This window comes from Sorex fumeus, unplaced genomic scaffold (assembly GCF_029834395.1).
Source record: "Sorex fumeus unplaced genomic scaffold, SorFum_2.1 ptg000007l, whole genome shotgun sequence".
Taxonomy (NCBI): domain Eukaryota; kingdom Metazoa; phylum Chordata; class Mammalia; order Eulipotyphla; family Soricidae; genus Sorex; species Sorex fumeus.
This window is the reverse complement of record NW_026606064.1, coordinates 22,599,661-22,622,297: the sequence shown is the minus strand read 5'-3', so window position 1 is coordinate 22,622,297 and position 22,637 is coordinate 22,599,661. Positions and strand designations below refer to the sequence as shown.

Genomic DNA, 22,637 nt, shown 5'->3' with positions numbered 1-22,637 from the left:
TAGCTTTGTTCAGTTGATCTATTTATCTGTCTAACCAAAAAAACACTTTTTTAATTTAAATTGTAGCTTTCTATTAGATCTTGAAAGCATGTAAAATCTCCATTGTTTTTTCTCTCTCTTTTTAGAAAATCGTTTTGTTCTTTTGGGAGTCTATTCATTTTCATACATTCTAGAATTTGTTTGGTAATATTAACATTTACAGAACTTTTGGGTGGGGGTTTTGAGCCACACCTGGTGATGCTCAGGGCTTACTCCTGGCTCTGCACTGAGGAGTTATTCCTGGCAGTGCTCAGGGGGCCATATGGGATGCCAGAATCAAAACCAGGTTAGGCATTTGCAAGACAAATATTCAACCACTGGACCTTTTTGCAGAGTTTCTGGTTGGGATTATGTTTGTCAATAAGATCATTTGGAGGAAGTTCACATCTTTAATTGTATTGAGAATAAAGAAAATATATTAAGGATTTGTTTTTTGGGTATTATATTTTGCCAATATTCACTAAGCAACTTTATTATTCTTTGGAAATGCTGAGAGTTTTGTATTTTCCAAACTTCCCCTTATGTGAGCAAGTAAAGATGCTTACCAGACAGAATATAACCAGCTCTTAGATTTGGTTCCTTTTTTTTTTTATGAGCAGAAGAAAATGTCAAAGAAGGGAAATAACTTCACTAACCTAAGAAAGTCTTTATGCCTATTAAACTGTGGGCAACTCAGTGATATTATTTAGCTCATTTTGAGTTCACCATCACAGAAAATTAACATCAGGACATAAAATTGTAGACTGCTATTTTTGTGGAGTGTGGGGGGAGGTGTTTTGGGTTGTGCCTGGCAGTGCTAAAGGCTTACTTCTGGATCTGTATTCAGAGATCTCTCTTGGTGGTTTTCTGGGGACCATGTGGGGCACTATGGATAAAACTGTGTTTCGGCTGCTTACAAACACCTTACCAACTGTACTATCTCTCCAGCCCAAGGCTAGTACTTTTCAGTATATGGATGTATGGTTTCTGGGACCATCAGCTAGTACTGATCATCCCAGAAGACTTGTGAGAAGTACAGATTTTCCTACTGTTAAGTCAGTAACTTTGAGAGGGGTATACACCAGCCTGTTTACACATGCCCTCTCTCTAATCCTGATAGAAGTTCACAAATGCTAAGACTTTGGTTTGTTTGGGGGCTACCCATAGCAATGCTCACGGGCTACTCCCTGCTTGGTGCTGAGGAGGCATTCCTGACAGTCAACTCGGGTGTTCCACAAGCAGAATATGCTCTCTGCCCTGGGAGCTATTTCTCAAGCCCCTATCATGAACAATTTTTTTTTAAGAAGTGCATTTATTTTTTGGCTTTTTGAGTCACACCGAGCAATGCTCAAGGATTATTCCTGGCTCTACATTCAGAAACTACTCCTGCTGGTGCATAGTTGAACTGTATGGGATGCCAGGGATTGAACCCAGGTCAGCCGCGTACAAGACAAATGCCCTGTCCACTGTGCTATCGCTCTAGCCCCAAGAAGTGTATATTTTGAGGGACGAGGGTGATAGTACATCAGGTATGATGCTTGCCCTGCATGTGGCCAATCTAAGCTCAATCCCTGGTGCCCCACCAGCAGTGATCCCAGAGCACAAAGCCAGAAACAGACAAAAACAATTTTTAAAATGTATATTTTGAGGTATAATTGATAATCAAAAGTGGGTCTTCTTTACTGATAGACTTTAAGCCCAAGAATTTTCTTTGTTCCTGGGGCTGGAGCAATAGCACAGCAGGTAGGGCGTTTGCCTTGCACGCGGCCAACCTGGGTTCGATTCCCAGGTTGGTCCCATATGGTCCCCTGAGCTCTGCCAGGGGTAATTCCTGAGCGCAGAGCCAGGAGTAACCCCTGTGCATTGCCGGGTGTGACCCCCCAAAAAAATTTTCTTTGTTCCTTAGTTCGGAACACCTGGGGTGATGTGTATGAGACTTTTTTTTTCTTTCCAAAAGATAAATTTCCAGTTTTATCAAGAGAAAGAGAAGTACAGGGATCAGTTTCGAGGTTCTTGTAGTTTATAGAGAAGTGAAATCCATGAAACTTGAATAGGGGGACAATAGGAAGGGTGAAATCACAGATGACTCATTCGCCAAAATGTTTTGACTTGTTCAGTGGTCAGTACAGGACTCTCACAGTCTGTCTTGTGGCGGTGTAAATCAGAGTTTCTAAAATCCCCCACTTACAGTCCCTTCTCAACCCAGAAATGCAACACGTGCTCATCTTGTTAAAAACACCTTGGCTTCCCTACACATTTGTTGCTTCTTTTGTTTTTATTTTTGTTTGGGGACCATGCCTGGTGATGCTTAGGGCTTACTCCTGGCTCTAAACTCAGGAATCACCCTGGTAGGGCTGGGAGGACCATATAAGATGTTAGGGATCAAATCCAGATAGGCCATATGCAAAGCAAGCACCCTACCCGCTGTACTGACCCTCTGACCCCCCTATTACACTATTGATTTTGGATTCAGAGTTGATGTTATATCTTCAGAAACCCTTTACTGTCACCTGATCCACTGGGACCCACAGTTTAAGCAGCTAGGATGTAAACAGCAGCTGGGGCCCAGGGATGTGCTCAGAGGTAGAGTGCCTGCCTTGCAGACAAGAGATTGTGGATGTGGTCCTCAGCACTGCCTCACCTCACTGAGTGTGTCCACTGTGCCATCCCCTGCGAGCACTTCAGTCAAGAGTGTGCGGTGAGCACTGCCTCCAGTTATGGGCCTCCTGGACGTTGCAACAACAAAGGGAGGGGAAGAGGAAAAAAGAAATTGGATGTCAAGCAGTTATAAATCTATAGTTAGAAACAGATAAATTATAAAGCACTGTAGCACTGTCCTCCCATTGTTCATCGATTTGCTCGAGTGGGCACCAGTAATGTCTCCATTGTGAGACTTGTTGTTACTGTTTTTGGAATATCGAATATGCCACAGGGAGCTTGCCAGGTTCTGCCGTGCGGGCGGGATACTCTTGGTAGCTTGCCGGGCTCTCTGAGAGGGACGGAGGAATCGAACCCGGGTCGGCTGCATGTAAGGCAAATGCCCTAACCACTTATCTTTTAAAATGTATAAGTAGGGCCAGAGAGCAATAATAGGGGTAAGGCACTTACCTTGCATGTGTCGGGCTGGGTTCAATCCTTTTTTTTTTTCTTTTTGGGTCATACCTGGCGATACACAGGGCTTACTCCTGGCTCTGCACTCAGCAATTACTCCTGGTAGTGCTTGGGAGACCATATGGGATGCTGGAAATCAAACCCAGGTTGGCTGCATGCAAGGCAAATATCCTACCCACTGTGCTATTGCTCCAGTCCCAGGCTGGGGTTCAATCCTTGATGCCACACATGGTCCCCTAAGCACCGCCGGAGTGAACCCCGAGCACAAAGCCAGGAGTAAGCCCTGAGCACTCATGGGTATTGCCCTCTTGCTGCCTCCAAAATGTGCAAATGATAGCTGCATCCTAAATGCCAAATTGAAACACCTAAATGCTGTTTTAATTTGGGGAGATTCATTTTGAAAGATTCATTATTGATCCCAGGTTAGCAGTTGTGTGACTTATGAACTGTGGTGGAAGCAAAAGAGGGAATCTTAAATCTAGCATCTTTTTGTTTTGCTTTTCTAAATTGAGGATGTCAGGCAAAGAGATTGGAGAAGAAACCCTCCGTTTATTGGGACTGTGATAAGATATCCTCGGTTTATTGGACTGCTTATTGGGTCTGTGACTAAAATCTGCTCCAGTAGAGTGCCCACACTTTGCTTGCTGGAGATCAGGAGCTTCTCAAGCGAGTGTGAGCCAGGCGAGTTCATTTGGAATTTTTGTTTGTTTTGGGACCATATCTGGCAATGCTTGGAGCTTACTCCTGGTTCTGTGCCTGGGCTTATTCCTGGCAAACTCAGGAGATCATAGGGATTGCTGGTCATTGAACTCAGGTCAACTGATGCAAGACAAGCACCTTATCCTCTGTACTATCTCTCTAACCCCCGTATGGAGTTAATTGGCACCATAACAGAGGTGTGCAAGACCTGATGTAATGCCACCAGGTTTGTGAACCTCCAGTCTTAACAACAACAAAATTAAGTGAGGGAAATTTTTTGGAAGGTTGGGGGAGCAGGGAGGGCCACATCTGGTGGTCCTCAATGGTTCCTCCTGGTTCTGCACTAAGGTATCACTCCTGGCAGTGTTCAGGGGATCATACAGGATGCAAGGATCAAAACTGGGTTGGCTGTGTACAAGGCAAGCGCCCTACCCACTGTACTGTCACTCCAGCCCCAGGAAGAAATGTTTAAAAGAAGTTTATTGTCATCATTTTTCACTGGTCGTAGTGCAAACAGAGATCTTGTAGTTATTATAAATGAGTTCTGTTTTTAGGATTCTGTGCTGAAAAAAAGTGAGTGTTGAAATAGATGAAATTCTGTTAAAATTGTCACAATATTGTCATAAATAAAGTTACAAGCTAAATGATGAGCTGATACCAGAATCAATGCCCCAACTCTAATAGGAATTTTGTTGTAAATGAAGCAACTCTGTTTCTCTTTTGCTCTCCCTCCCCCTCACGGTCCTCCCCCCACAGCTCTCTCTGTCTCTCTGTCTCTGTCTCTCTCTGTCTCTGTCTCTCTCTCTGTCTTTCTCTCTCTCTCTCTCTCTCTCTCTCTCTCTCTCCTATCTCTTTTGTTTTGGGGCCACATTGGGTGGTATCACTGTATCACTGTCACCCTGTTGTTCATCGATTGTCTCGAGCAGGCCCCAGTAACGTCTCCTTCGTCCTAGCCCTGAGATCTTAAAAAGTGCCACATTCGACGCTCTTTCAGGGTCAGGAGAATGAGACCCATCATTGTTATTGGATGGTGCTTAAGGCTTAATCCAGGCAGTGCTCAGGGCACAGTGTGATTGAACATTGGTCTGCCATGTGCGAAGCCAGTGCCCTATCTGCTGTACTATCTCTTGCCCAAAAGCAAGTCTCTTACCCTGGGTTCTTGTTACAGCCAGTCCTGCCCGATTTGTGACCGTAGAAGAACTTCTAGAGACAGTGAAAGGAATGACTAACATGGCTCTCGCTCATGAAATTGTAGTAAATGGAGATTTTCAGATTAAACCTGTTGATTTACCGGAAAACAGGTAAGGTGTTTAGCTTATCTGGCCAAACACTGCCAGTTCTGGAAATGTTTCCTTTACTTGATGTCAAAATGTTCAATTTTCTTTTTCTTTTTGAATGTTGCTGCTAGAAACTATCCCTACCTCAGGAATTAGTAGAGTTTTAAAATGTATCTCAGGCTGGAGAGATGGTGCAGCAGGAAGCACCTTGCCTTGTACGTGACTGACCTGGGTTTGATCCCTGGCACCCCATAATGGTTCCTTGAGCCTGCCAAGAGAGTGGTCTCGAGTGGAAAGCCAGAAATAAGCTCTGAGCACAGCAAGGTGTGGCCCCCAAAGCATATATATATGTATATATACACATATATAAAATATAATTTTAATACAATCAAATAATTTAATATTAAAATAATTTATTTTAATATTTATTTGCCAATGTTTATCATTATTTAATTAAATGATTTAATATTAAACTTAAATTACAATTAGATATTAAATATTTAAAATAGTTAAACATTAAATTTCAGTTAAACTTTTACTACTTAATATTACTTTTCAGTATTTATTTAATTTAATAATATTAACATATTTAAAATATATATTAAAAGTATCTCAGAAACTTTAATACAATGTCTTGAGATGTCCTGTATAATCTTTTTTTTTTTTTGCGGTGGTTGGAGGTTGTTTTGTTTGGGGGCCACACCTGGTGATCCTGGTGATACTCAAGGTTTACTCATGACTCTGCACTCAGGAATTACTCCTGGTCATGCACAATTGACCGAGTGAGGGGATCAAACCCAAGTCGGCCACATGCAAGGCAAGTACCCTACCGGCTGTGTTATCTCTCCAGCCCCTGAAAATCATTTTTAAAATTTTTTTAAAATTTTGACTTTTCCCCATGGAGAAGTTTGAACAAATACCTCTCTCTCTCTTCTTCAGCCCTTGCATTTCTCTAAATTTCATTCAGTAACAGCTAGCTTGCTTCACTAAATGTTAATTCAAAGAGAAAAATGTTAAAAGTTTAATCCATTTTGGGGCCATACCCTGCAGTGTTCAGGACTTACTTCTGGCTCTGTGTTCAGAGATCACTCCCGGCAGTGCTCAGGGTGCCAAATGGGGTCCCAGGCTCTGAAATGGGTCAGCCCCATGCAAGGCAAACACCCTCCCCACTATACTCACTTCCTGGCCTACCTGTGGGAATCTTGTATGTCAGCTTCTTCCTGCTCTGTAGGAATTAGCTGCTTCGTCTAGTGTTTTTATTTCATTCATTCCTTGTATTATGAACAAGGGAAGTTGTTGAGTTGTGTTTTCTTTATAGGATTGTAAACTCTATAAAGACAGTACTATGGGTTTTTCTCTGTGTCCTTACCACCTGGTATACATGTTGAATCTAGAACCATTTATTAAAAGAGACGAGAGAAAAAAAATAAAAATGTCTGTAAGGTGTGCCTGTTAAAACATATTGTCTTAAGAAAGATGTAATTGTTGCCTATTGTAACTGGAAAAATATCTTGAAAAAAATCATGGGCTGGGGAGATAGTTCAAGCGAAAAGGCTCCTGCCAAGCACGGACAAGGCCCTCAGTTCAGTCCCCAGCACCATATCCCAACCCCCACTGCCAGATGAAACTCTAAGAAATGACATGGGAAACACTGGGCGTCTATTACAAAGAAGGAATGACTGCTGTGTTGGCAAGCTAGAATGTTCTGGCATGAATTTTCAAAATACGATTATGGATATTACTTAGATGTTCTGGAAAGGATATATTTTCATGTTAATCATGGAGAATTGCTTGTTTTGCTTTCATGAATCAAAATTAGTTTTAATGAGCTGTTTTAAGTTGTTAGATAACTAATCAATTGTCCCATATATCATATAAAAGTAGGATATCTAATGGCATGGAAGGTGCAGCTGGCAATGCTCTGGGGCTACTCCTAGCTCAGTGCTTGGGGGTCCCTCCTGATAGTGACCGGAGGTCAGACCTCAGCCTCCTGCATGGACGCATGTGCTCCAGACCTTTAAGTTATCTCTACAGTTGGAAAATAGAATGTTTTTATAACAAATACCTTAGGAAGTTTGCCAGTGGCAGGGAATGATACTAAATAAGTAAATAACTATATAATGTTCTTTATCATGATAGTTTTATATATTTGCTGTTAATTGCATTTATGTCTTCTCATGTCGGATTAGTTAAAAGTTATTATTTCCAGTGGTGTGCTTGCCGAGATAAGTTTGTCACTAAAAATAAGGTATGTAATTGCTTTAACTATTTCTGAAAAATCATTTTTTCACCCAACTTATTTGAAAACTTTCTCACCCTAAATACAAAGAATTTGTGCTTTTGAAAGTGATTTGTTGTTCAACTATTTTCCCTTTTTTCCCCCTTTACCTCCAGCTTAAAGAAGAGAGTAAAGGATATTGTCCATAAGGCATTTTGGGATTGCTTGAGTCACCAGTTAAGTGAAGACCCCCCAACCTATGACCACGCCATCAAACTCGTTGGAGAGATCAAAGAGGTGAGGAGGAGGGCAAAGGGAGGGCTTCTCTGTTGTGCTACAAGTGGGTCTCTATGTTTGGGGGCCACACCTGGCAGCGCTTAGGGTTGCCCTGGCTCTGTGCCAAGTACATTCCTGCCGGGCCCAGGGGGCCATGCTAAATGGTGTACCAGGAGTCCAGCCCAGTGGGCCACGTGCAGGGCCAGCACCTTGCCTGCCCTGCTTACCTCCCTGGCCCCTGGAAGCAGTTCTCAATCCTCCTTTGTTACTGTGCCAGGAGACTAAAGAAATTGAAGATCTGATTAGATTTAACCTTGAGACTATGCTGGGTTGACTGTAGGATAACATCGGTTTGTCCTTTCTCCCGGGGTGGGGGAAGCGGAGACCACCGAACATGGGCGGTGAGAGAGAAGGAGCACCGCGGCCCTTAGAAAATGCAGTTGACCACTCCTGTGTCAAGTTGTCGGTCTCAGGGAAAGCTCAAAAAGACTCTGATCAAGGAGAGAAAGGTTTTCATTACAAATGTGTATAATAAAGTCTGTGAATAAATTAGAAGCTCCATACATCTAGTCTGCATGATGACTCTATCATGATCTGGTTTTAAGGTTCCAGTAGTTTTTGTTTTTTGAAGGAAAAAAATGGGGGTTTTATTTAGAAATTTTGAGGGGATGGGGGGAGAGAAAGAGAGAGAGTAGTGTGCTGAAGAAACAATGTAGGGGCTGGAGCGATAGTCCAGTGGGGAGGAAGGAGTTTGCCTTGTGCACAGCTGACCCGGGTTCGATCCCCAGCATCCCATATGTTCCCCCAAGCGCCACCAGAAGTAATTCTTGAGCACAGAGCCAGGAGTAACCCCTGAGCATTTCTGATATCGGTGGACCCCCCCAGGTGGCTCAGGAGGAGAAAGACACTTTCTCCCGATCTGCCTCTGCCACCCGGTACCCAGGATTACTGGGTTCTTGTCTTGCTCACAGAAAAGAATTTCAGGAGTAGACAAGCAGACTTGAAGTAAACAGATTTTATTTAGAGGGTCTTTGAAAGGAAGGAGGAAAGGGAAAGTGAGAGAGAGTGGAGAGTAAGAGAGACAGAGCAACGCCCTCAAGAGAGAACGTGGACTCCTCCAACAGCGAAGAGAGCCCCTACACATACCCCACCATTAGATAGGAAAGCAAATCATACACATCTCAACAGGGGAGATGCGGGTAACACATGTGCTCAGGTGCTGCATGTGCTAGGCCACATTTGTGCAAGCAGCACACGGCCTCAGGCAGCACTTGCTCACCCTTCCTTTGTTCAAGGTGGCTTTTATAGGCTCTTCCCAGGTTGTCTTGATCCAGAAGTTCTGGAGTCTTCTTGGGGCTGGACCACAATTTTAATCAGATTAAGGGAGAGGTCCGAGAGTTTGAGGAACTTTATGGGGAGGGGTCCAATCTCCTCAGGGTCTGCTGAAGGTCTTATCAAGTCTGTTTTCTGTATCCACAGGGTGGATCAGTCTTAGGATTTCCTCCTAGAAGTTCTGTTGACCTAAGTTTTATTGCCATGGGCCTTTCCCTGTCTACCTGCCTTACATCATTTCCAGTTGTGACCCCCCCCATCCAAGGAGCCCCCCACCCCCGCCAAAAGCCAAAAAGAAAAAAGAAGAAAAGAATGTGGGTATTTCCAGAGATGGAAAGAGCCCCTGTACACATCCCGGTGTTCAAATGTGAAAGTGTGAAAGTACATGAGATGAGAGGGGTGATGCAGGCAACACATGCTCGGCAAGAGCACACAGGCATAGGCAGCACATGGGCCTAAGGTTCAGCAAGGAACGAAAGACTGAGCACACATTTGAGCCAAACTTAAATGATAATTTAACCTTGAGCCACTAACATAAGTGATGGCAGAGGTGACGAGTCTCAGGCGTGTGCATTAGTTACTATCATATGGCAAATCATGGAAACGCTATGGCAAGAGACAATGTAATCTCAAACTCAGTGTCTGTCAGGAACTCAGAAGCATCCCTGCCAGAGCCTGGCCTTTGGGTCTAAAGAAGTAAGTTGCTGTGGCTTTAGAGACATCTCAAAGGTTGTTTGTTTATTTGTTTTTGTTTTTGTTTTTGTTTGCTTTTCGGGTCACACCCGGCAATACTCAGGGGTTACTCCTGGCTCTGCACTCAGGAATTGCTCCTGGCGGTGCTGGGGGGGGAGGGGGCACCATATGGGATGCTGGGAATTAAACCGGGTTGGTCGCATGCAAGCCAAAAGCCCTACCTGCTGTATTAGCGTATTATCACTCCAGTCCCCCCAAAGGTTTTTGTTGTTGTTGTTTTTGTTCTTTAACACATAACAGCCTAGAGAGGTTCTCTCTGAGCTCTTAGGAGCTCAGTTTAGAAGACCTGCAAAATGGCTTTATGGAAGTTAGGCTGCAGAGTTAGGCAAAAACTCTCTAGGACTTCGTTTTGAAGATCATATGGCAGGCTTTCCGTTATACTCTTGGTCACATCAGACATCGAAGGTCCAGTCCTAGCTCCAGGGAAAAGGAACAGAGAACATTTTGCTGGGTGGAGGGCTCGGCAAACAACTTAATCTCTCTAGCCCAGGTTCATGTTTTTAAAAGCATGATTAAATAAAACAAAAATTATTTCACAAAATATAGGTGATTGATAAAATTTTTCGTAGGTCTGGACACATTCAGTTTGGCCAAAAAGTTAGTTCATATTTAAATAAAAAAGTATATTTATAGTATAATATGCCAATGTATATAAATAAATAAAACTACTTAAATAAAAAGGGACTTGAGACTGATTACACTAAATTAGACTGGGTTTTAATTCAAAGACAAATTCAGAATTTTTCCACATATGTGCACATACAAATCACCTGGGTTTTTTTCTGAAATGTAGGTTCTGACTCATTAAACCTGGATGGGACCTGGGAGTCTGCATTTCAGACAAGCGCCCCCAAAAGTCCTACATTGGACAGCAAGATCATTTGTTTCAATCTTACTATTTCACTTGAATTCACCACTGAATAAAAAAATTGCCTTTGATTACAAAAAAAAAAAGTTCAGTTTTGGGGGAGGCATTAAGATAGGACTGTTTTTGCAGTGTTCTATCAAAGTAATGACTGTGATAGATATCACTGCTCCCAGGATCACCTTAATGAACCTGGTTTCCTTGTCTTGGCCTGGAGCTCCTTCATGCCCTTGGAGCAGTTCCCTCTCACTTTTAAACGTTTTTCCTTGTTGGCACATTCCACTCTGGAATCACCCACATCCCAACTTGGGGTGTGTAACTCCTTTCTTTTTCTTTATGGCATTCCCTTAGGTCTAGTGGGCCTGGAAATGAGCTTTTGGGAAATAATAAAATTTAAGAAAATGGTGCATCCCTGAAGTAGCCCAAAGGCAGGAGGACCACATGCCTTTGAAATGCAAATCCTGAGCTCTTTGGATAAACTGAGGCATCACCCTAAGGTAAAAATCTGAGGTTCCACCCAGAGACCCCACCAAGATAGACCTCTCAGGAAAGGAAAAACTACAGGAGAGTCTAAAAATCCTCTATGCCCCCCACGCCCCAGAAGTAGGAGAGCTGAAACAGGTTCTACCACCACTAAGGAGTAATTTCTGAGCATAGAGCCTGGAGTAACACCAGAGCATGGTTGGGTGTGGCCCCCAAACCCAAAAATAAATAAATAAATAAATAGATAGATAAATAAATAAATAAGTGTCCTGGTAAGAAGGTGAAAGGACAAGCAGTAGTGCAAGGGTTTTTCATGACTGCAGCCAGATTGATTTTTATGTATATGGAGATCTCCATGCCTGACAGTTGGGAGGAATTGTGTATAATCTCCCCAAAACTATTCCAAGCTTTTTTTCCCCCAAGCCCGAGTTCTCTTTTGAACACCTCTCTCTTTGTCTCTCTCTCTCTCTCTCTCTCACACACACACTCTCTCTCTCTCTCTCTCTCTCTCTCTCTCTCCCTCCTCACTCTGTCCCTCCCTCCTTTTGCCTCTCCTCTCTTCTCTATGAATCTACTCTAAATGTCTTTTAATAAAACTATTCTACTTCACTGTTCTGCCACCTCCTGAAATTCTTTTCTGTGAGGGCAGGCAAGGGACCTGGACCTCCTGTGCCAAGCTGAGGACTGACTTGCCTTTGCTGCAAAGAGCAATTTGAGCCTGAGCCCACAACTCCCTCAGGAACACCGGTGGTAGGTGGTAGGATCATTCCCCAGCCCGTGCAGGACAAGTGAATTTCAGGTGCAGCTCGACGGCTGCCTCCTGGAGCTGGAGGCCGTGTGTGCTTGTGCAGAGTAGGTGTTCGGAGTGGATTTTACCAGCCCTGACCCACACCAGGTGTTTGGGTGGCCAAGGTGGGCGGAGCAGATAGACGGAAGTAACCGTTTTCTCAAGAATGCGTCCCCCGCTCTCCACGCTACCAAGCCACCTGCGACAACTGGAAGATGAAGTGGCTCGTCTGATTCCCAAGCATGCTTTTCCGTAGATTTGTTCAATAAGAGGTTAAATGAAATACGTGAAACATTACAGTAACTGTGGGCAAGCCTTTCTTTGGAGAGTTGTAAATTCTAAGAGGAAAGAATGCCTGACTCAAACCCTGTGATTCAACCTGGCTGTGCTGTCTTCCAGACTCTCTTATCTTTCTTGCTGCCTGGCCACACTAGACTGAGAAACCAGATAACAGAAGTCTTGGATCTGGATCTGATAAAGCAGGAGGCCGAGAATGGGGCCTTGGACATTTCCAAGCTGGCAGAATTCATTATTGGCATGATGGGGACACTGTGTGCACCTGTTCGAGATGAGGAAGTTAATAAACTAAAGGACATTCAGGAAATAGTGCCCCTTTTCAGGTATGGGGATTATGTTAATCACCTTGGCTGTGCCTACAGTACAGAGCCTTTCAGTTTTTCTTAGTGATTTTTGGGGGTTTTGGGGGTGGGGGTAAGGGTGGGTCACACTTGGCAGTGGTCAAGGGCTACACTCCTGCCTCAGGGTTTGGGGGTTGTTCCCACAAGAGGGATTGAACCCAGATTTCCTGCATGCATAGCATGTCCTCCATCCATGGGTCTCTCTCTCTGTTTCTCTCTCTCTCTCCCTCCTTCTCTCTCTCTCTCTCTCTCTCTCTCTCTCTCTCTCTCTCTCTCTCTCTCTCTCTCTCTCTCCCATCCCCCTCTCCAGCCTCACAGTCTATTTGCAATTTTAAATTTCCTTAAGTTTAGGTACTCATGCATTTAAAAATATATTGATATGTAGAAGGAAAATACTGACCATGATTTTATACCCCAGGGCACAAGTCCTATGATTCTGTTTCTATATGAATGCATGCATGCATTGTCGGGGCTACTCCTGGGGTTCTGGGGGATGAGCAGGACCACACCCAGCACTGCTCAGAGGACTTGCATGCCTTGGCTCTTACCCAGAGGATGTCATACATGTCACACATGCAGGGCTCTACTGCCTGAGCCACATCATGGCTCATTTTATTTCTCAACACTTTATTATTTTTTATTCAGTTTTAATTTGGGGGCCACATCCATCAGTGCTCAGGGCTTACCGCTGCCTCTGCACTCAGGATCACTCCTGACAGAGACTTGGAGAGCTATATGGGGAGCTGGAGATTGACCCCCCCAGTTGGCTGTCTGCAAGGCAGGCATCCTACCCATTGTACTATTGCTCCAGCCCTCTCAACATTTTAAAAAATATTACAGTGGGGCTGGAGTGATAGCACAACAGTTAGGGCATTTGCCTTTCATGCAGCCAACCCGGGTTCGATTCCCAGCATCCCATATGGTCCCCTGAGCACCGCAAGGAGTAGTTCCTGAGTGCAGAGCCAGGAGTAACCCCTGTGCATCCCCAGGTGTGACTCAAAAAGAAAAAAGAAAAAAAAATTACAGAAAAGTTAAAAAAATGGCATGAATATGTAGTATCTTTTGCATAAATCTAATAGTTTTGAACAATTTTGTCAATTTGCTTTGTCTTTTACTCTATCTGATTATGTACATATGAATATATATATATATATCCATAGGAATATGTATTTCCCCCTGAGATTTCTGAGGATTAGTGGCAGACATGGTGATGCATCATCCCGAAATATCTTAGCAAATACCTCCTATGAATGGGAACATTCTCTTACATAACTAAAATTAAAAATATGCAACAAGCAGTTGCCAGAATCCATATTAAGTTCCTGTAGTCTTTTAAATATATCTATTAGTATGATCAAATTTATATAAATTTTTGTCCTGATATGGAAAAAAAAAATTTTAGGATGCCATGCTCGTAAGATTTGTAGGATGTCCTACAGTGTGTAGGATGTCTGCCTTGAATGCATCTAGCCTAGGTTCAATCGCTGGCATCCCATACAGTCCCCAAAACCCACCAGGAGTGATTCCTAAGTGCAGAGCCAGGATTATCCCCTGAGCACCACCAGGTATGCAACCCCCTGAAAGAAAACAAAACAAAAAACAGAAACAAAAAACCTCTGTTTATCCTCGAGAGAAAGAATAAGGGCATAGCCTTATTTGTTTTGATCTCAGATCCCCTAAAAAGGTCTTGGGAAACAGGATTCTGGGCTGCTGCTTGAGAACTGCTATGCATGACTGATCTCCTTCCTACCTCTGCATTTATTTTTATTTATTTATTTTTATTTTTTTATTTTTTGCTTCTTGGCTCACACCCAGCGATGCTCAGGGGTTATTCCTGGCTCTGCACTCAGGAATTACTCCTGGCAGTGCTTGGGGGACCATATGGGATGCTGGGAATCGAATCTGGCTTGGCCTCTCACAAGGCAAATGCCTTACCCTCTCTGCTTTCACTCCGGCCCCCTGAATTTGTTTTTAAAACTGTATAGCTCTCAGGGCCAGAGTGATAATACAGTGGACAGAGCACCACCGTGCACACAGCTGTCAGGCGTCAGCCCTGAACACAGCTGAGTGTGGCTCAGAATAAAAACAGAACAAAAAAGGGGGCCGGAGTGATAGCACAGCTGGTAGGGCGTTTGCCTTGCACGCAGCCGACCCGGGTTCAATCCCCAGCATCCCATATGGTCCCCCAAGCACCGCCAGGAGTAATTCCTGAGTGCAGAGCCAGGAATAACCCCTGAGCATCGCTGGGTGTGACCCAAAAAGCAAAAAAAAAAAAAAAAACAGAACAAAAAAGAATTGTCAGGGTGCTGGAGAGATAGTACAGCAGGTAGGGCATTTGCAAACGGCCTACCCATAACCCGGGTTCGATCCCCAGCATCCCATATGGCCCCCCAAGCACCACCAGGAATAATTCCTGAGTGTGGAACCAGGAGTAACCCCTGAGCATTGCTGTATATGGCCCAAAAAGCAAAAAAATTAAAAATAAAAAAATAAAAATTGTTAGGGCATCGATTTCACTTTTGATTGTGTTTAGTTCTGTTTTTTTTTTCTGTTTGCTTGCTTGTTTGTTTGGTAAACAGATAATCTATTAGGTATTGAATGCTTGTCCGCCCCTCTCAGAGAGCCCGGCAAGCTACCGAGAGTATTCAGTATGCCAGACACAGTAACAACAAAGTCTCCAATGGAGACGTTACTGGGCCCGCTCGAGCAAATCGACGATCAACGGGAGGGCCTTTACCTTTTTTTATTGAATGCTTGTAAGCAGCTTTGCTGCAGGAAAAATGAGCTTAAACTGGCCAATTTTATCGGAGCTAAAGGGAACTGCAACTGAACTATACTGAACTATAAACATTGAATTGGGGACTATCCATTCTCCAGTGGGGTGGCATTCATAACGGAACACGCTGACACACTGGGAGCCAGTCATTGAGCTGTTACAAAATATGCTGGGACATGAGGCCTTTCAGGCAGGTCGCTCCCTGCCGGACCAGCAAGCCCAACAAAACCAAACTATCATATGCCACAAATAATGTAATGTACTTTATCCAATTTCCTCCTAATGTTGATATTTTGTGAAACACAGTGTAACACAGCCTGGATATGGACTTTTTTTTTTTTTGAAAGTTTAGGGCCAGGGGCTGGAGTGATAGCACAGTGGGTAGGGCGTTTGCCTTGCATGTTGGCCGACCTGGGTTTGATTCCCAGCATCCCATATGGTCCCCCGAGCACCACCAGGAGTAATTCCTGAGTTCATGAGCCAGGAGTAACCCCTGTGCATTGCCGGGTGTGACCCAAAAGCAAAGAGTTTAGGGCCACACCTGACAGTGCTCAAGGAGATTGTACAGTTTGAGGGATCAACCCCAAGTCTCTTGCCCATTGGAGCATCTCTGAGTCCATTGTATTGACATGGTACAATCCACTGAAATATCCATTGTTGTTGTTTGTTTGCTTGAGGCCACATCCAGCAGTGCTCAGGGCTAACTCCTGGTTCTGCACTTCGGGGTCAATTCTGGCAGGGCTCAGGGGACCATTTGAGGTGCCAGGGCTGGAACCTGGGTCAGCTGCGTCTAAGTCAGGCCTCTCTCTCCACCCCCCCCCCGAGAGTCCTGTTTTATGTTTCTATCCCTATTTTATGCAGATTCCTATTTTACATGTATGTTGGTTAATAATTTTTACACGGTCTTATCATATCTGCCAGGGTATTCATCACCAAACTCAAGAGGCTGACTAGTTACAAAACCTTAAGGATATTGAAATCAGGTTATTATAAAGATTATGTAAATGGGATTGCTGTTTTTACTTATTTATTTGTGGTTTTTTAGGGCTGTTTTGGTGGTACTCAGGCCTTACTTCTGACTCTGTGCTCAGGAATCACTCCTGGCAGGGTTGGGGCACTGTAAGTGCTGGATGATCGAAGCCAGGTGGGCTATGAAAGACAAGTGTCTTACCCCTTGGTACAATCACTCCAGCACAAGTGGGCTTGCTTTAAAGTTAACTTACAGACACCAGACAGTTGACTAGAGAGAGCACTGCAAACCAGGGATTGAACCCAGGCCAGACACACATCTAGCCCATTGAGCTATCTCTCTGAACCCCTCTACTTTCTTTCGAAAATTATTTTTAAAATAGCTTTTCCTTAATTCACTTACTGATAACTTTCCTAATAGGTTTTCTCTACCTTTTCAGAATTTGAAAGACAATCTGAAGTCAGTTTACCTCTTCCTTGAAAACAGTTTACAAGTGCCCTTTTCTAAATTCTTTTCTCTCTTTTCTTTCAGAGCAATTTTTTCTGTATTGGACCTGATGAAAGTGGACATGGTGAACTTTGCTGTCAGTAGCATTAGGCCACATCTCATGCAGCAGTCAGTAGAATATGAAAGGACGAAGTTTCAAGAGCTTTTGGAGAAGCAGCCAAGTATGTTTAATTCCTTCTGGGTCTGACTGTGCTTTATCATTGTGGATCTGATTTTGGCTTGTTGCATAGTGATAGAGTTTTCTAGAAAAAATTAAAATTTAGTGATATATACCTAATTTGATAACAGAAAAGCACTAAAGAAAATGGACAAACAAAAATATAAATAAGCTATAAAAATTAAAATTAAGGGGACTGGAAAGATAGTACAGTGGGGAGGTTATTTGCCTTGCATGAGGCCACCCCGAGTTCAATCCCCAACATCTCATATGGTCTCCCAAGTTCCCCAACATCTCATATGGTACTCATTTACTTTCCTGGTGGTACTGTCCACCAGGAAAGTAAATCCCAAGTGCAGAACCAGGAGTAACCCCTGAGCATCTCTGGGTGTTGCCCCCGAGCCCCTCAAAAATAAAGATAATTAGAAAAAATGTTAATGGCAGTAAGAACAGAAAATATTGTTGCTCATGTTTGGTTTTTTTTGGGGGGGGGCTCTTATAGCACTCGGAGCTCACTCCTACTTCTGTACCCAGGGGTCATTCCTGGCAGTGCTGGGGAGACCATATGCAGTGCCAGGGATCAAACTACTCTTGGGGGCACATGAACAAACCACTCACCTCCTTTATGGTCTTTCCAGTCCCAGACAGAAATTTTTAGGCAAATTATCTGCGTGGTCTTCATTTTTAAAAATACCACAAAGTTCTTAGAACTGTTTAATTCACTTTGCTCCTTCCTATGAGGTAGATTTATTTTTTTAAAAAATCAGTTTGCTTCTATTCTATGTACATATGATTTCACATGCAGAAAAAGTGTTATTTTTATTACCTCTCAGATGACTCATCAGAAAACAGATGACGATAGGATCCAAAGTGACGGTGCATTTCTAGGGGCCCCATTTTGCCGCTGTACGGGCTCTGACATGCCAGGGAAAGCACAGCCTCCACGTCTGACAGTGTTGAGAGTGCAATACAGCCTCACACTGTGCTAATCCCACGTCAGACTTGGTGGAGACTCAGATGCCCCAGTGCTGGGGTCCTGAGCTTGTTCTTCCAGCCCTAACTAGAGGAATGTGAGATGGTGCTGGGGTCTGGAAGAAAGAGCAGAGAAGGAGCAGCAAGGGAAGAAGACAGAAGAATGTTTGCTGAGGGCACCAGAAGCCCAGGAGGCAAGGACTCACCTTTTTTTTTTTTTTTGTAATAATTTAGGTAATATGGTTACACTAGTGGTAAAGGTTTTATTTTTGGGATTTTTTGTTTGTTTGTTTGTTTTCTTTTTGGGTCATACCCAGCGATGCTCAGTGGTTACTCCTGACTCTGCACTCAGGAATTACTCCTGGCTCCTGGCGGTGCTCGGGAGACCATGTGGGATGCTGGGAATCAAACCCGGGTTGGCTGCGGGTTGGCCGCATGCAAGGCAAACGCCCTACCTGCTGTGCTATTGCTCCAGCTCTGTTTGTTTTTTGTTTTTTTGTATTTTTGCTTGTTTGTTTTGGGGCCACACCAAGCAATGCTCAGGAATTACTCCTCCTAGTGCTGGGGGGGGGGGACCATCTGGGATGCTGGGGATCAAACTGAGGTCAGCTGTATGCAAGGCAAGCGCCCTACCCACTGTACTATCACTCCAACCCCAGTGGTAAAGTTTATGGGACTGATATGCAAAGTTCCTGCCCCCACCCCCACTCAACTGTCTGTCACCCTCAGCACTCTTTGTCCCTGTGTCACCTTCATTCCAGCTTCATTCCCTCCCCTTACTGTCCAGTGATCAGTTTTGTAAGCCAAGGCTTGTCATTGTCCAATAGTAATCTAATCCCTTGCTTTGCATCTCTTTATATCACAGAAGAGTGAGTTCACCAGGGTATTTATCCTTCCCCCTCTGGCTTATTTAGCTTACCACTCCACCTTCCAGGTCCATCAGCCACGTCCCAGGGAACTGCAGGAATCTAGCTTTGATTACAGCTGTATTGTTTTCCAGAATGTAGAAACACCACAGCCTCTCTCTCTCTTTCTCCATTCATTTGTCTTGACATGCCACACAGGTCCTATTCCCAGCCAGTGTTGTTCGGCTCCTTGGGAGTTCTCAGAGTGGCGGCTTCATAAGCGCCTTGTAGGAGAGGCAGGTTGCTGGCTGCCAGCCACAGGACAGGATGCACCTCTGGAATGAGGTGTGCCTGCAGCCCAAGCCAGAGGTTGGCCATTATTTCTCATCCACGTACAAACTCAAGGTTCCCACACCGTGGGGCTGACAGCAGAAGGCTAAGGCAACAGCGGAGCTCAGAACCAGGAGCTCAGCGCTGCAGAGAGATGTCAGGTTGTCACGCCCCCTCCTGCATTGTGACAGGTGGATTCCAGCCAGGGCTTTGACTGTCCCCAGGCTTTTAAGAGGGTCTCTCCTGGCCACTCTGCAACACCATGCAGGGCCTCGGGGAAGCAGTTTTGTTGAGAAAATGTGAATAGACGCCTTTTTCTTGCATCCTTCAATAATGTATCCTCCTTGATCCATTACTCAGATTAGAAAGGGCAGGGGACGTGTGCACAGTTTACTCATCTGTGCCACTTTGTGTCAAGGTCAAAGCACACACTTTGCAGGAGACCAACCCACACCACATGGTCTCCTAAGTGTAGGCAGCTACTTCCTGAGTGGCCGGAGTGGGCACTACTTGGGGAAAACTTCCCTTCCCCTCTCTAGCCCATATCCCCAGAAGAATACAGAAGTAAGGGGAGTCTGATGGTGGATGAAAGTCAACTGAGGGGTCCCCCGCCAGGAGAAAATGCTGCTTTCTACATGCTAGATGTTTGACAGCTTAACCTTGCTCGCACATACAGAAAGCAATCCAGAGTAGGCCAGAGCCAGAGTACAGCAGGGAGGACACTCGCGTTGCTGACTAGGATGGATCCCTGGCACTCCACACGTGCCCTCAAACACCCCCAGAAGTGATCCCTGAGTGCAGAGCCAGGACTAATCCCTGAGAGCTGTTGGGTGTGGCCCCAAAACAGAAGTTAAAAATAAAATATAAAAAAAAAAGATCTAGACAAGGAAGATCTTCCTCTTCAGCAAGGAGGCTGAGTCACACTGGGAAGCCCTAGCCAGTGTCTCTGACAGAAATGTTTGTCATCTCACAGAGCTGGACTTATTTATCAGCGCCATGGGGTGGCCACAGTGGGGACGGGAGGGGAGGAAAAAGGGAACAAAGCTCCAGTGAACCTTGAGGGGGGTGCAAACCCTGGCCGAATGTTGGTGCCACAGCTCCCCCACCCCCCAGGCCTGTGAGTATGTTTCTCCACACCGAGACTCCAGCAATGAGGCAGAGCTCCACATGCCTCAGATCACACTTCGCGCCCTGGGCCTGACTCGATTTGAGCCGAGTTCTGTTTGACTCCAGAGTCCGTTCTCTAGACTCCCACACCCTCCTGGAGGATGGACCCTCACGTCATTCTGAGGTGCATCCCCATGGAGTGGCGTCATAAGGAGCCAGCCTTGTTTTTCAGACGCACTGGACTTTGTCACCCAGTGGCTCGAAGAAGCTGCAGATGACCTCATGAAGCAGAAGGGTAAAAATGCCCTGCCCGCCGCAGGAGGGGCTGCCGGCCCCCAGGATGCCCCGTCACTGAGTCCCATCACTGTCCAGAACCATGCGTACCTCAAGCTTCTGAAATGGGACCACGGCCAAAGACCCTTCCCTGAAGTAAGTTTCTGGGCCCATCCCATGGCCTGTTTCTTTCTGGATCTCTGAATTTTCAAAAAAATAAAAAATCATGTTGTTATGTTCTAATTCACATCCTGGAAAACTCCTCATTTTCCGTCAGCCCCGCCCTCCTCCACCTCCCGTCCACCTCGAGTCTCCCTTCAGTCTCCAGGGATCCGACTGTTCTTGGCCCCTGAGGATGAATCATGCTGTTTGTCCTTTGGTGACTGGCGTCTTTTGTTCAGCGGGACATAGTCCGAGTTGGTGCTGGGGCAGGTGCTAGACTTGCTTTCCTCCGTAGGCCACTTGACAGTCACGAGGTGATGAACGTGTGGGTTGTGACTGTTGTGAATCGTGCATGTCTGTGCACCATTTTTTTTTCCTTTTGGGCCACACCCAGCGATGCATAGGGGTTACTCCTGGCTTTGCACTCTCCCTGGTGGTGCTCGGGGGATGCTGGGTATTGAACCTGGGTTGGCCATGTGCAAGGCAAATGCCCTACCCTCTGTGCTATCGTTCCAGCCACCCCTGTACACCATTTTTAAGCATAAGTTTCGATTAATAAATTTTCATTTCTCCGGGGCATGTATGTGTGGAGGTAGGATTAGAATTGCTGAGTCATGTGGTGACTCCTCATTTTCACATTTTGCAGAACTGGCAAGTTGTTTCCCAAGGCCACTGCCTCGTGTGACAGCCCTACCAGCATGACCCCGGGGGGTTCCTATTGCTGCTGAACTTCTATCCATTTTTTTTTGAATTTCAAGTGCTATGATTTATAATCCTGTTACCATGACTTACAGTACCCTTACATTCCTTAGATACAGAGCTGCCATACCACCGCCTCCAGCAGTGTCCAGTCCCCCCCCACCAGGGTCTCAGTTCTCCCCCAGACTCCTCCTCTCCCTGCCCCTTGGTAAACTCAGTGCTTAGAGCAGGGCTCAGATCCTGTTACTGTCTCTCACCCAGTTGACTTCAGTCAGCATGATCCCCTCCACTTCCATTCACATTTCAATTTGAATTGCAGGATTTTGTCTTTTCTTACAGAGGAGTAGCACTGTAGTACTGTTCATCGATTTGCTCGAGCCGGCACCAGTGACGTCTCCAATGTGAGACTTGTTGTTACTGTTTTGGGCATATCGAATACACCACGGTGAGCTTGCCAGGCTCTGCTGTGCTGGCGGGATACTCTCAGTAGTTTGTTGGGCTCTCCGAGAGGGATGGAGGAATCGAACTCGGTTCGGCCACGTGCAAGGCAAACTCCCTACCCCCTGTGCTATCACTCCAGCTCACCACCCCCATCCGGGAAGCAAAACCGCAAGAGATTTCCTTGGCGGGGGCGGGAGGAGGGGGGGAACAACTCTCTCTGGAGTCGCAGTATAAGGGAAGATATAAGCAACCCAAGGACATGATAGGTGGAGCGTCAGGTCTGCAGAGAAAGTCCAGCCGCATTTTGAGGAGTCCAGCAGAGCAGAGTGGTCAAGATCCCGGGCTCTGGGGCAGCCCTCAGCTCAGCAGCTCCTCTCACACCAGCAGAGGGTCTGCCCTCCCCGAGGGCCAAGGCCTGAGTCACTTCTAGGAGGAGCGGAACTCCAAGTCTCTGTCTGTCTGTCCAGTGGGGACGCCAAGATTAGAGGAGCTGGACACGCAGAGCCCCACAACTCCAATTCCAGGACTATCCACGCATTCTTTGTCCTGCAGCACCTCACAGAAGGAGGCCTCCTGAGCACCACTTTTGGGGTGCTCATCATTTGCCAGAGGTCACGGGGCTAATAAAATAGCACGGCCAGACCTGGAGCCTGGCCCAGTGGGAGTCCAGGGAGGAAGAGGCTGCAGAGCAGGAGGCAGGAGGGAAGGGCAAAGTACAAAGGCCAGAGATCTCGGGCTCCTTCGCCTCTCTCCAGCCCCATCTAGCCCAGGCCGCCGGGGCCTGTCGGGGAGTTGTGAGTATATTTATCTTAGTTTCTTTATCCAGTCAGCGGTTCTTGGATACTTGTTTCCAGATTTGGGCTACCATGAGTAGTCCTGCAATGAAAATAGGAATGCAAATCATTTTTGAATAGAGTTTTGTGTTTGTGTGTGGTTTGGGG

The 22,637-nt window shown here is 45.4% G+C and overlaps 1 protein-coding gene across 1 annotated transcript in view; it reads left to right on the top strand.

Moving 5' to 3' along the window:
- The window catches only part of TCP11L1 (t-complex 11 like 1), a 46,943-nt gene that overhangs the window by 17,071 nt on the left and 7,235 nt on the right, over positions 1-22,637 (top strand). Inside the window, exons 3-7 of the mRNA XM_056135738.1 lie at positions 4,997-5,129; positions 7,500-7,620; positions 12,219-12,439; positions 16,735-16,871; positions 20,354-20,550. Coding sequence (XP_055991713.1) covers positions 4,997-5,129; positions 7,500-7,620; positions 12,219-12,439; positions 16,735-16,871; positions 20,354-20,550 — 809 coding nt within the window. The remainder of the gene's footprint in view (positions 1-4,996; positions 5,130-7,499; positions 7,621-12,218; positions 12,440-16,734; positions 16,872-20,353; positions 20,551-22,637) is intronic.